A 15,736-nucleotide genomic window follows, 5' to 3' on the forward strand; every position below is an offset into this window, starting at 1 on the left:
ACTACAACAATAACCAACCGCAGAAACGACCACAACAACAAGCACAACATATAGAAACCTCATGATGAAAAATAAATAAAAATATATATATCAATAAAACACACTTTAAGGTCACTTACAATTGGGAAAAATGTTACGAGCGAAAATTGTAACAAAAAAATGCGAAAAAACTATTAAGAAATAATATGGAAAATATTCTTTCTCTTACATAAACGCAAAAAAATGTGATATCGGAAATGTTATAAATCAATTTAGTTCTTTGCCCTTGATTTACATTTATAATTTTTACTAAACGTATTTCGCTATGAAAAAAAGTATACATTAAATTAAGTTCTTTATTGATTTATTTCCCCGACACAACCTCTCAACTACCAATGAAACAAATTTAAAAAAATATGAAACGATGCCGGAAGCGCTGGCCACTCTTATTTATGGTCCTGACCAGTTGTAGCTGAAGCATTCGTGTTTTCTTTCGTTATTTTGTGTTGTCTGTGTAATGCTTGAAAGCTTTTTGTTTAGGCGTATAGTTCTAGTGCATTTTGTGCATCTGTATGTTACTCGATAAATATAAAAACACTCTCATGCAATCTACTGTATACAAAACACACAAGAAAGAAAAACAGCGTTCAGAGCACTTTTTACGTGTCCTGGAATAATAAAAATTTATTCAGTTGGTTCGTTGTTAATCGACCTTGATAAAGCAGTGTGCAAGCAGGGTTTAAATAGTGATAAAGCAGTGCAAGCAGTGTTTTCCCGAGGGGAAATATTGTGCTTGGAAAATAGGGAAATTTTTGAAAGACGTTTTTAATTTTTGTGCGTTTTGCAACACTTTATATATATCAGGATGGGGCTTTGAGTTTAAATATATTTCAGTTTTCTAGAATACATATTCATGTACAAATTTTGATTCTAAAGTAGAAGCTTTTTTTGAAGGAAATTATATTGCTAGGAAAGTTGGAAAATATTTTAAAAGAAAACTTGAAAGCTTGGTATAAGACAGAAGGATTTATATTTAAGATATATTCAAATTTTCAAAGAATTACCTAATAATATTTTTTAGCTTCAAAAATATTTAGTTTTCTTTAATAAAATTGTTGATAAAATAATATAAAAATAAGATAGAGGGAGGGATCTTTTTATATTTTATAAAAAGTGTAAACCCTTCGAATATAAGAGAAACATTTGACGATAACAGATGAATAATTTATAGGAAAACCATTTTTCCCCAATTATATACTGTTATTCAGCAACCCAACTAACTTCACTCCACGGAAAACTGCTTGAATTGTCCAAAATAATGCCCATCAATTAACCCCAATTACTTGCGTGGCCTTCGAATATCCTGACTAAAATCACCTGTGTGTCTTTCTCCGAAAATTGTCTTTCTCTTCCCCGCGTTCGATATAAAAATAAAAACCAAACCAAAAAAATACACAAAAAACACTCCAAAGAAACCAAGACAAGACAAAAACTGAAACTGAAAACCAAGAACCAACCAAGTCCCCTCTCAACCAACCCGCTCTGTAATCGAACGCGAATTTCATGCCGCTTTTGTCCTCCGAATCCTCCGAAAAGGCAAGCGCCACGGCCACGCCGGCTATGTCGATGATGGGCGGCGCTACGCCCCTGTCCGGCGGAACCACTCCGGCGGCCTCCTCCTCCGTGGCCACGCCGGGCACCCCGAGGATTACCGATCCGGAGGAGTTCTTCGGCGGCGGAATGCGTTGGCAGGAGGCGCATGGTGGCATCATTGGCGCCGCCGTTCAGAATCTTCGTGCGCGCTCTATCAAGAGAAAGGCGGCGGCCAGGAGCCCCTCCAGCTCCATATCGCCGCAGCCCAGGACCATGGAGCACGTTTACGAGGAGCCTGTCACCACCGTCACCAAGGTGAAGTTCAAGGACGAGCTTAAGCAGGAGCAGGAGAAGCCACCGGAGTCCTTGTCGGCCCTCCGGCGATCGGTGGCCACCAGCACACCGGCCCTGGTGGTGAGGATCGAGGCCGAGGTCGAACCCAAGGCCGTCCAGGACATGGAAATGACGGAACGCCAGCTAGCAATGCCGCAAAAGCCGCCGCGCCGGAAGTCCTCGCGCTCCACTTCACCGGCCTCCGTATACGGCGAGTGCAGTGCCATGGACGAGGAGGTGGACACGGAAACCACCGTGAGTAGCGGACACACCAGAATCGCTCCCGAGACTAACCAAAAATCCCAACGAAAATTACACAAGAGTTCCGAGGAAATGGCAGGTTTTAAATTAACTTAAAACTGTGCCCCAAAGTATGCCATGCCATTGAAATGCGCTGTTAATGTGCTGTAGTCATAGTTATAGCATACTTTAAGGCAGGATTTAATTGATTTAAAATCCACAGCTATTTCCGCGGCACCCTTGAAGATAGTTTAAATAAAGAAATTCGCTCTTGTTGTTGTTTGCACGGTTCAACTAATAACTAACCATAACAATGTAAAAAGCATTAAAAGCAGCAAAGCAGCCAGGGGAAAAGTTGGCCAAAAGGCGAACACCGAAGTTCGTCCCCCCCTCACAGAACTTGATTGCCTGCGGTTATTTTGATTGCCATTTGCCAAAACACCCACAGCAAACACCCAAGAAATGCACCCAAACACGCACACAAAAAGTTGGCTTTTTTTCTCTCTTCGTTCCAACTTGCAATCGAACTTTAAATGAAAGACTAACAACTAAGGAACTGGGCAACTCGGAGAGTAACTGCATTAGACATGAGGAATTTCTGCCAGCCAAAGGGGAAGCACAAAAGACCAAGCAATTAGGGTTAAAAGCAAGTCAAAGTTGCCTTTGCCAAATCAAAGCCAAAAAGCAATATAGATGTGGTCTCAAGTAATTGCCCCTAAACTAAGTGATTTCATGCTCAAGTCACTGTGGGAATAGAACTCTTCAGGGATTTCAAATCGATTGAAACTGATTTTTAAAACAATTTACGGGTAGTCTATAATCAACTTAGAAGTTATTGAAATACATTTAGCAATATTTTCATCAAAATTCTGTTTTTGTAACCTTTGAGACTTTCGAAAAGATGTCAGTTTCTTTGTAAGACCTCCAAGAACCCACAACTCTTCGGTGTCAGAACTGTAAGCCAATTGCCGACGCATAAATCGTTCAACGTCTCCCCACCAAAAAGTGCCCGAGTAAATCAAACTTATCGGAGCGGCGGAGGAGGGGCCCGCCATCAAGATAGGAATGCAAACCGCATAAAGCAAATAGGACCAACTTAAGTGGGCGTGATGAAAGACCGTGTTCCAGCCAAACTATTTTATGGGAAATTGTAAAACGCGGACGAGGACGACGAGGACGACGAGGACGACGAGGACGACGACGACGACGACTTCCGACAGAACCAGGACGCCACTCCAGGATGCGCGGCTCCAGAAGGAGTTGCAGAACGGAAAGCCGTCGACAAGAAGGTGGCTGGGAAATGCTCTCCGCCATTAGCATGTAAATTAAAAATGGCGCACGCGTTTAAATTGGCGCCTGGCACGGTGGGCAGACAGCCAGGTGGTGGACGAGGACATGGGCATGGACAGCGGGATGACTGCGTCGCAACAGGACAACATAATTATTCATGAGCGCCCCAAAGTGGAAAATGCCGTAATGAGCCCGAGAGCACCGGAAAAACCAACGACACGAAATGAAACACAAACAAATGGCCGCGAAGGATGTGGCCGAAACTGGAAACAAGAAAACGAATACGAAAGCCAAAACGAAACGAAGGTACATGCATCATAATAGCCGCCAAAAATGTTCTCGAAAGGATGCGCAAGGATTTTCAACGGCGAAAGTTTTGAGCCCGGCATTTCTCTTCCTTTGGAGGAGAGGGACTTATGCAAATACGAGAAAAGTTCTCGTTGGAATTCTCTGGGGAAAATTCTTTTCCGCGCCAATTTCCCCGCCAATGCTAATTGCACTGGGCATATAAATCTTCGCTTGTCATACATTTTTCAAGTGTTTTTCACAGAATTGTGTTAATAAAATTAAATTGTGAAATAAGCAGCATTGGGACCACTTAAGCGACGGCAGAGATCTGTTTGGTTTAAGATGTAACTGGTATAAAAAAGGAAGCAAGAAAAAAGGAATCGTTCCTAAAATAATATAACTTTCAATACCCATACCCAGTTCCTATATTTTATTTAGATTAAAGGTAATCCCTTACAAACTGCTGAATTGAATATTGTTTAAAATTTTACGAGGAAATTGAACGTGAAACAAAGTACTGACTCAGTACAAGTCCTGTGTTTAATTTAGGTCAGCCACGTTATCCGACTCTCTGGCTGCTTAAACACACCCGCATAATACATCTTACCTAAGTAACTGTTTCCTCCTCTTCCCATTTTCCACATTTTCCCCATTTTCCGCACTTTCCCGCGCCCCCGTGCACAGCCACCTTTGGCTGCATTTGTGCACTCGGAAAATGGCCGCTAGCTGCTGGCAAACAAAGACAAGTCAGCTGCCAACCCCCCTGGGCGAACTTCTCCCCACGAATTTTCCCGGAAAAATCCCCCTGATTTTCCCCCTCCCCCCTCGGATGCAACTCGGGTGTACGTGCCACTGTAGCTGCAATAAATTGTAGCATACTTGCGAGCGGACGCAGTTAATTTCCCTGCCTGCCACCTACGACCCATTGGACTATTTATATCGTTCACAAATTTTTGATGTTAATTATGCTTACCATTTTCACTGAGCGTAAAAGGAAAGGGAAACATGGTTTATAAGACCAAACTGCATAGTTATACACTGACCTTTTTGTAAAATATATATTAACCACACTTTAAGTTCAATTTTTCAATGTGTGCTTGGAAAGTTATCAGCCTGTGTATATAAGCTATGGGCCTTGTTGTGTTTAAGCCCCAACACCTTAGCCTAGTTATAGCCAGTATTGAGCACGCTTAAACCACACAATAAAATGCACAAGCCCTGACTAACCCCGTATGTGTTCATGAGTCATGACAAATCATTTCCCACACACCGAATATATCCGTGTTCATAAAAACAACATCTTACATCACACCAAAAACTACAATTAACACAATTATAAATTTTATAACCAATCTTAAGCATTTAAAGATTTTCTTTCAATTTGAAACTTAAATTCTCATCCCATTTGTGGCCATTTTCAGTTGAACCTGTTTGAAAAAGAGATATATAAAAACACAGCAAAATTCTCATGCCATTCTCATGTCAATCGATATACAAAAAATTCTATACAAATTGATACAGCTTTGAAACAAATAACAAACGATTAAACTAATGTACGTGCAAAGAAATTTAGTAAATTTGAAGTAACTTTCAATAAATTATATTAAACTGCGCTGTGGATATAAATAGAGTGCCATGTACTAAAAGCGTTTCTGCTCTTTTTGCTTTTTCAAATGCTGCCACTGACATAAATACGAATGCAAACTAATAATATTAACATTAAAAAGCCCGTAAGTATGCTGACCGAATAAATATGAACAGTTTTTTCTTTTTTTCTCTGTAGTTACAATTGTAAAATAATCAATGCAAAGAGCATTTCGAGCGCTTTTGTGATACAAATTACGTAGTGTTATTTGCCTTAATTTTCCATTTCAATTTTGTGCCACATATAATATTAAATAAACTTTAATAAATCAAATATTTTCTACCTTTTTTCATACATTTTTTACATACTTGTACGCTTTTTGCTGGGTTTTTGCATCAACGAAATGCAAACAACCAATATAAAAAAAAAAATGCAACCAAACTGCAACTGCCAAACCAATTTTCCGTTCCTTTTTTCGTATGCGTTTGTGTCTGTATGTATGTATGTGTAAATAACTCCTTTTTTACCAATTGTATTTGACTTGTAAACGCGCCAACTTGTTTGCAATCCATCACCCGGCCGAAAACCGAAACTAACGTATAAGTTTTTTAAATTTACCGCCGTCTACCAGGGCGAGAAGCGACGCGACGCCGGTGCCCCCAACGAGATCGTCGCCTGCACCACCTGCGGCGGCAGCAACAGTCCGTGCACCCACTCGGCGAACAACGGCTGCGCCACGGAGGTGAGACCCTACAAATAGGATCCACAAGGATCCCCAGGGATGCCCAAGGGGCGTGTCGAAAGTTAACTCCTCTTGAAACTTAATTGCGGGTAACGAGAGACTATAGCTTAGGTTTCCATAAATTTAGAAATTAAATAGTGGTTTTATAGAGTTATACAACTTTAAATTATGAAATATCAAGGACTTTTTATTCAAAACTATTTAAAACTATTTAAATTTCTATTTAGAAATGCAAATAGAAAAAGACAGAAGAGTAAGAGCCGCCGAACAGAGTTCCAGAAAATATCGAAATATATCGATTATATCGATTTATTAATAGATATTTTATATGAGCGATAAATACAGAATTATTTTGATATATCTGACTAATTTCCGCATTCGTTACAAGTTTAACTAATGATGTCCTAAAACTAATCCCTACATTTTGAATTTCAATATATACATTTCGATATAAAATCTATATTAAACGATTTTTATCGATAAATCATTTCAGGCTTTTAAAAATGAACTTGAACTTGTTCTCAACCTTAATTTTCAAGCCCCCATTCCTGGAACAGAGTTCCAAAAAATATCGAAATATATCGATTATATCGATTTATTAAAAGATATTTTATATGAGCGATAAATACCTAATACCTAAATTCTTAAACTAATCGGTAAATTTTAAATTTCAGTATATTCATTTCGACTTGAACTTGCTCTCAACTTAATTTTAAAGCCGTATTACTTAGACATTTTTCAAATTTAAAAGCAAAATTAAACCATTCTTAATAATTTGTTATAGTTCTGTTCCCATTTATTTTATGAAAGAAAGGAAAATGCATCAGAAAACAATTTGTTTCTAAAGAGAAGTTAATTTTCGAAGCAATCCTGCGATCAATATTAATATTATTTCATCCCCTTTACAGACCTGCTTCGTCCAAGTGCGGAAAAAAGAGCCACCACATCCGATTCGAGTGGCCAAGACGATCGATGTCATCGCTAGAATAACATTTCCAACTGCTTATGCCATTTTCCTGATATTCTTCTTTGTACACTATAAAGGATTTTCGTAAAATTAAGCAAAAAACACTGAAAACAAAACAAGATAAAGCATAAACATACGTATTTAGATACTTGAACACGCTAAATTGCCGAAGCAGTGCCGGAAAAGCCGACTCGAATGCATTATTCGCAAAGTAATTTGTAGGGAGTCATGAACACACACTCGTTTGCTACGTTCTAAGGCCTTGCAAAGTCATCTAATTTTAATGTAACAAAGGGAAACACAAAGTACATCTAATTATTAATTAACGATTATTTAAATGGCAACAACATGACAAAACCAAGTGATAAAAACGTCAAAATGAATAAATTAGTTTAAACTGAGTTGTTAACGTGGAAAAACATAAAACAAAAACCAAAAGAAAGCGAATGAGTTGTTAATAATTAATATTTACGAAAGTTAAATTTACGCAAATGAGCAAAACATACGAAAGAAACATTTTCGACTGCCTTTTTTAAAAATAGTATAAACTAACAAAAGAAAATAATAAAAAACAAAAGAAAAAACTTTAAATTAAATTTGCAAATTTTTGCATATGCTCGAAAATGCATTAGTTAATTATACCAACCAAAGAAACACTGTCTAGCAATTGTAATATATAATATTTAATAATTTATTAAGCAAAGAAATAAATGCTGAAAGTACCAAAACAAAAGGAAACACACGATCCAAAAAGATAAAAAGACCTAGCCTATAATTATGAAACGCAAACCAAACAGCTTTAAGGCTTTACCTATTTGAGTAGTCGAAATGATAAAAACCTGTTTATACACCCAAACATATACTATATAGATGTTATATATTTACAAACAGCTCTAGTCAAATATTGTAAAATCAAAGTCCAATTCTGTTCGATTCAATTCAATGAGTTGGAGTGCCTCCGCATATGTCAAAGAGTAAACAAACGAATCACACAAATTGTTAATCATCTCACACGGTTTTATGTTACGCTAAACTGTATATACTATTTATTTAAATGTTTAGTTCAATTCTGTTTATTTTTTCAATAAACGTTCGCTTTACAAAGCAGAAGCTGATCTTTTTGCATCACCGAAAGTCTTTAGAAATGAAACCGCCGCAGAAAATGCTTTCCTAAACTAAAAATCAGGTGAAATGTAAAAGTTCATCATCATCAGTTTACTTTATTTTCCCCCCTTCAAAGCCTTTATAAGTAGCAGCAGGAATTGCCTAAAGTTTTATTAAAATACATATCAAAGCTCATAGATGAAACATAACTAAAAGCAAACTAAAATATTTACAACAGAAAATGTATGACAAGAAAACTTTATAAAACTCTCATAAGTAGCTATAAAGCATATGCCAACTGAACTATAAACTCACGAAACTAACACCCAAGTATTTTAGATAAAATGTATGTCGGACGAGAGCATAATTATAATACCTAACAAGCACAACCTAAAATTCAAACAAACTTAAACCAAAACCAAATTTAAACCTTGTGATAAACAACACGAAAAGAAACAAAAACCAAAACAAAGGAAAAGTAAATGCATACGAAATTTAATTGAAATTAATTGAGAGCAGGTTATTGAGGGCCACCGTTACCGATTGTTTAAACAATATTACCTATAGAGAACACAATACGCGTATACACACAAAATGCTTTTTGCAAATATATAAATTTATGGATTTAGAAAGTGTAGATTTTTTGGGAAACCTTCTTTTCGTCGTTTTGCAAGCTCTTCGCAGTTATCACTCGATTACCAAAGAACAAAAGTATATATGATATAACTAAACTTCAACTAAACGGAAAGAGGAGAAAAACCAAAGACAAGGACAATCTTTTTGCAATTTACAAAAACCAAAAACAAGGACGAGTCGACTTTTGAACAAGCAATGCCGAATATAGTTCTGAATCCCTTTGTATAATTAGCTGCTTATATCGACCACGAAATACACAAGACACACAGAAAAACTGAGATCCAAATTCATCGCGTCCAAGTAAAAATATTTTTATGTTTCAAAACGATCGAGAGAGGGGTGAGAATATGTGAGGAGAATTTGCTGAATATGTGGCCAATATAAGGAATGTACAAATAAATTATAAAGAGCAGGATTAACCCTAGGAAACTATATTCGATTCATTTTTGGTGAAAGGTGCCTTCTTTCAGAGAATTAATAATTATTGATTGCTTACATGAAATGGTTTCAGGCGAAACACACATCTTTCTTTAATATTTTAATAGAAACCAGTGCCCTTTAGCTTTCAGTTTGAAATTGTTTACAACTCCTCACAAGCTAAACTGCTGATAAACCAAAGTAGAAGCTAAACCAAAGACCAGTAACACACTTGAAAACATATAAAAATATAGATCTAAATCGAAGCCATAATATGGAAAACATCACCTATAACTGATGAATAATAACATAGATCACAGGACACTTTTTAAACTCTCAATACCGAATAGCTTTATAATTTGTAAATTCTAAGGGCAGAATGTAAATATTAATAACAAAACAAGGTTAGAAGTTGCATAATTTTATCTAATAACTTGAATCTAATTTATTTATAAATACAATTTGCTAAATCTACGCCAGTCAAACTGAAACGTTTGCTAAAGATTTGTTAATAGAAAGACAAAAAACAAACAAACAAAAAAACCGATATATAAAAATTTAAAGCAAACGAAATTAAGCCATTGGGGCAATTTCTGTTGTCCAATTTATTTCACATACGAGTAGATTTCTTAAAGATCAATTACAAAATCCAAAATCCCCATAACGCTACCAAACGTAATATTTATAATACAAACTTTTTTATAATGCACTACCTTGAGCATAATAAAACCAAATTTGTTAACATTGCATTCCCAAAACGAGCATCGTGTAAATACACCAGGAACATAAACCAATTCAGAAAATTAGTAATAAAAACGAGGAAATACATAGATGGAAAATAATTAAATATGCAAAAGCAACCGAAACAAACGAACAAAAACCCGGAAAACTAATAAACAAAGCAGCTTCGCATTAATAAAGATCGTCTCAAACAGAAAACGAAAAACAATTATTAAATAAATTTGAAATATTGACGTCTTTCATTGGATGGGAAAACTAATGTTTTAAAAATAAGTTTAATTATGTTCACCTAAAGTATATAAATATTATTTTTATATTCTTTCATGACATAACTTTTGTCAGATTATAAGTTTATCTCTCTTTTATTATGCAATGATAAATTATTTGAAGTAATAACATTCGAGATCATAATATTTTTCAGATAGAGTCAAGAACACACTTAGGCAACTTATTAATATACTTATTTGTATACTTGATTTTATGGTACTATTTTCTTTCAACTTTTATCAAGTAAGTATCTTTATATATGGTATAAAGTATATGTGTTCCCCAAAAAGAACAAAGTAAATGTAACGAAAAAGGCGCGGGTTTTCAGGTCAATGCACACGAGTCGCAGACTTAGTAGCAGTTGCCGTTAAGACGAGACAACCCCTAAAAAACGAGAGCCGCACAGGAGAAACAACCTGCCGGTGAATGACAACTGAATGCACTCGGCTACGACTGATAATACACAGGGAACAAAAAAGGGATCATTCTGAAAAGTTATTTATGAAAAGAAAGCAACTTTAACTGGAAATAGCTTGAGTCGGAAGAGATAGATGGTACCCTTTTCGGAATTTAAAAACAAAAATGTGCTTCAAATTTTATTTTTAAAATAATATCCTATTTATTTGGACCCCTGTGGCCTAATTGAATTTAAAATTATTAATTCATAAATTACTTTATAAATTCTGTAGACTCAAAGAACAATTTGAAGGCCACTTTTCATGTTAATAATTTGTAGTATAATTTGTAACGTATAATATCGAATATGTACAATTCCTATACAACAAAATTCAATTTCTTTAAGCAGCAAAATCTTTAGTTTGCAGAATTTAATATTAGTTATTTTTATTATTATTATTTCCTTATATAGCAGTGCTTATTTCTTCTCTGTGTATATATCGGAACTTACTGCTTATCAGCTCTCACAGCCCTTCGTTGATGGAGAAACCAGAAAACAGGTTCGGCCAAAGGTTCAAACTCAGAACCGGCGAACGAGGACAAGTGTTTTGACCCGCGCAACAGCTTCCTTCCGCCCCTAACCAAAGGCAACTGTCTTTTGGATCGGAAAAGAAGTATACTTACACGGGAAAAAATGCTGACTTTTCTTCAATTTTTTATTATGAAAAACATTAACTTATATATTTACATATATTATTCAATTTAAATTGATCTATTTCAGTCTCAGAGAATGAAAACTTAACAATTTAATTAACATATTAGTGTGTTGGAAAGCATATTTAGGAATTTAATATAAGAAATTTAATTAGGAATGTTAAAATATATAGTTTTCTAAAAGTAAGCTACAACTAAACTAAAAGATTATAATAGATAGGTACATAGATAGATAGACAAAGGATATAATAGATTATAATAGATTTCTCAAATTAATTTGGCTCTAAAATCCAAATCCAAGCATTTACTATAAAAATATATAATATTTCAACAGATTGTTTGAAATATTTTGAAGAGTTAATGCATTTTTTCTCACTGCACGAGTGTGAGTTTAACTGGGATCGGGAAACGGTTCGCTGACTCCTGCACCTGCAGCAGCAGCCGGCGATGATGGCACGCGGTAAAGGTAAAGGTAACATTTAGAGGCAGGGGCAGGTTTTACCTGCAACATGCTGGATGCAGTTGGCCGATTGTCGTCTGCCACTTGCCACTTGTAATTATTTTCAGTCGTTGCCAGTAAGTGGCCCAAAAGGTAACTATCGCCCCTCTTGGATACGAACCGAGTTATATACGCCTCTCTTTCGGCGAGTAAAATACGTTACAATTTGTGAAGATCGAACACATGTGAATATTGATCTTAGGAAATATTTATGTCAGGGTCAGTCGGGGGCAAAAGGACATGTGTGTCTTGGGACAAAGGCGGAAAACAGCTGATGCTGGCAGATTAAATACAATAATATAATTGCTCGTTTTGAAGGCTTAGTCCAGGATGTTATAAATTAAGGGACGTAAAAGTTATTAAATGGAAATGAAAGGATGGATATGATTTTAGTTTTCTGGTGTGAAAATAAAGTTAAATACTAATATAATCTAATGATAATAATAATATAATATAATACTAATACTTATTTTCAACTTTGTTTTAAAAGAATATTACTTTCAATATTAACAAGAAAGGAAGCTAACTTCGGCACGCCGAAGTTTGTATACCCTTGCAGATTGGTTTTCATATTTATATTATAAATTATAATGCCGAAAACAGACACTAAACGGAGTTTCATAACATTTTACCTATACTTAATATGTTTACAGTTTGACAGTTACAGTTATACATTCCCAGCTTTACATTTTCTCTACATCTACGGATCACTTATATGGCAGCTATATTATATAGTTCTCCGATTTTCATAATATTGTTACCAAAATTCTGAAATAATACTAAAAGCTCATGTCTCAAAGTAGATGAAAATACGTTGAAAAACAACGAAGTTATAATTTTTTCTATCGCTTTCCCTATCGTTCCTATGGCAGCTATAAGATATAGTCGTCCGATTTTCATTAAATTTATACCAAAATTTTGAAATAATACCAGAAGCTCATGTCTCAAAGTAGATGAAAATACGTTGAAAAAGAACGAAGTTATAATTTTTTCTATTACCTTCCCTATCGTTCCTATGGCAGCTATAAGATATAGTGGTCCGATTTTCATAAAATTTTTACCAAAATTCAAAAGTAATATATAATGGCCATGTCTTAAAAATTGTGCAAAAATGTTAAAAAACATCCAAGTTATAATTTTTTTTCTAAAAATTTATCGAACATTTGTATGACAGCTATATGATATAGTCGTCCGATCCGGCCCGTTCCGACATATATAGCAGTGAGAGTATATAGAAGACTATATGTAAAGTTTCATTCAGATAGCTTTAAAACTGAGGGACTAGTTTGCGTAGAAACGGACAGACGGACAGACGGACGGACAGACGGACAGACGGACAGACGGACAGACGGACGGACAGACGGACATGGCTAGATCGACTCGGCTGGTGATGCTGATCAATAATATATATACTTTATAGGGTCGGAAACGTCTCCTTCACTGCGTTGCAAACTTCTGACTGAAATTATAATACCCTGCAAGGGTATAAAAATATATATTTTGAAGAAAATAAAATCTAGTAGTTCGATACTACTTAGGAAAATCTTTGTCAGGAGCTTAACAGAAATTGCTGTTAATTTAAAACCAATTGAATTTGTGTATAAAGAAGTTCTCTAAATTATGGCACCTTTTTTTTAATATACTGATTAAATGTTTAAAATAAAATCAAATATATTTTTAAATCTACGTATAAATGGAGCCACTAAAACGATTATATAATTTGATACTTGGGCAGGGTGGTATGAATAATATAATACACATTCAAAAAAATAATCAATTGTTGAATATCATACAAAATATAAACAAGAATTTCTTACTTAATTAATTAATTATTCACTTTACTTTCCTTTTTTAAAATATTTTAAGACCTATACTATACATATAATTGATTTAAACCCCTTGGCACTTTCCGTGGCACCTCTGTATAAGTTTTCCAACGGAAAACTAACCCTGTACGGATGACCTGCAATCTCCACTCAACAATCAACAATAAAACTCAATCAATGCTTGAGCACTGAACTCTTGCACCACAATGAACTTGGGGAGTTGTACTACCCCTGTCATTAAGGAATTTCCATATATGCGACACATGCAATGGTGCCTTGCCAGGATCGCCTCACCAGGACTTCGAACTCCCCCTCCGCCCCACCGGCGACACGTGGCGCCGGCAATTGCATGCGGAGCTGGGACTGGACATAAAAGGACTTGCCAAATTAGGGAGCTAGGACGATGGGGCGGGGCAATTAGTCGCGGGAAAATTCATCCAAATGCGAGTTAATAACCACCAGCAATCATTGGTTGGCATGGAGGTGGTTCCCACACTAAAAAACAGGAATAATAATCGTTGTAATAATCCCCCCGCGGAAAGAGCGAGAGTGGCTGGCTGGTGGGTGCCATTATAAGGATATTACGAGCATTATGTTTGTTTATGCCGAGGACGGTGCCATACCGTGAAATCGCTGAACCGCAACGGGGCAACGGAGTAACGAGGAAGTTAGCCACCCCTAAACTAACCCCTAGTCTGTAGTCTCTACCCGCTAGTCACCCGCTAGTAAGTACAGCCTGGCCCGCTCCAGCTCCAAAATCAATCATTTACATAATCGAGGTGGCCGTCGCGTCAGGATTTCACGCGCTTTTCCTTCTGAAAGGGACAACTTGCGTGTTTTTAATTGTTTTCTTATTTCTTTTTTTCTGTTTGAATGTTGGAACATTTTCAAATGCAATTGCCGGGCATTACCCAGCAAAAGCTGTAATGACTGGCAAGGAGTAGTGGCCATTTGTCATATTACACAGATAAGTTGGCACCTGCCTTGGGCTTGGCAGGAGGTGGAACCCAAACTCTAGTCCAGTTTTAGAGGCGGACTTCCTACCAATCGATTCCTAATGAGCTCGAGCATTATTGAATATTTGTATTGCCCAATCCCTAATGAGTTCGGGGGAAATTATAGGGCGGCAAAGTAAAGCAAAAACATTCAAATGTCAAAGTCCGATCCAATCTGTATTTGTACTATGCATTTTTGAGGTAAACTAAGTTGGCATTTGAGCTAATTCCGCAGAAAGCTAATATTGAGGATCCTTTTTCTTCAAAGTGTCTTTCTTATAAATTTGCTGCTTGATCTTGTTGAAAATTTTATGTAAAGTGGACTTTGTATCTTTACTCGTTTTATTATAAAACATTAAATTTTAAAACTTCTCCAAGAATGAAAACTTTCCAATACTTTCTAACCATTTCTCTATCTTAAACCTCAATCAGGATAAAATCTTCATACACTTTATACATTATTTGTCACACATTTCCTAACAAAAACTCCTTTTACTTTCACCCAAGCCCGCCTTTCGTTGCCTTTCGTTAAACATTCTGTTAAAACCATTAACACTATTCCTTCGATGTCATTATGGGAGCACTGTTCCCCCAAAAATCGTCCCCATACCGAATCACATATAGTATTTTTTAACAAAAAATAGTCTGTTAGCAACAAATGTACAACAAACGAAAAAATTCGAAACAAAAAAAAAAAATCGAATCCAAAAGCAAATGCTGCCCATTAACAATAAAATACACAGCAGAAAACACCGAGGGGGTGGCATAATATACTGCTTCGAGGAGTGAGTGGAAAAGGGGGGGGCAAGGATAAAAACAAGGCAGAAATTCGTTTTTTATGTACCGCGAGTTTTTTTATAGTTGGCTGTTTCTGTTGTTGGTGGCACGTTATCAACAATCTCGTTTTACCAAATAACGCAAAGTGCGCGTCATGGCATGGGTACACTGAGAAATATGGGAATACGTTTTCATGGCTGAGAGAAAGAAACAACAATTATTCTGAGAACTGAGTTTTTAATATTTCCTTTGTAGGAAATAAGTCTACAATTATAAGATAAGGCCTAAACATTCCACCAGTCGAAAAACTCTAAACTCTAGATCGTAGTGACTGGTGATATTGGTCA

General features: G+C 36.0%; 1 protein-coding gene across 2 annotated transcripts in view; it reads left to right on the forward strand.

Moving 5' to 3' along the window:
• The window catches only part of pHCl-1 (pH-sensitive chloride channel 1), a 62,240-nt gene extending 50,969 nt beyond the window's left edge, over window positions 1-11,271 (forward strand). Inside the window, exons 13-16 of one of the 2 annotated variants that reach the window (XM_070285245.1) lie at window positions 1,576-2,160; window positions 5,940-6,050; window positions 6,959-8,599; window positions 11,109-11,271. In XM_070285245.1, coding sequence (XP_070141346.1) covers window positions 1,576-2,160; window positions 5,940-6,050; window positions 6,959-7,105 — 843 coding nt within the window. In that variant the 3' untranslated portion in view covers window positions 7,106-8,599; window positions 11,109-11,271. Of the gene's footprint in view, window positions 1-1,575; window positions 2,161-5,939; window positions 6,051-6,958; window positions 10,142-11,108 lie in introns of those variants that run through there. The other variant, XM_017179654.3, reaches the window with a different exon arrangement.
• Window positions 11,272-15,736: the final 4,465 nt, after the last annotated feature.

Source organism: Drosophila kikkawai, chromosome 3L, assembly GCF_030179895.1.
Source record: "Drosophila kikkawai strain 14028-0561.14 chromosome 3L, DkikHiC1v2, whole genome shotgun sequence".
In the NCBI taxonomy this organism is placed as follows: domain Eukaryota; kingdom Metazoa; phylum Arthropoda; class Insecta; order Diptera; family Drosophilidae; genus Drosophila; species Drosophila kikkawai.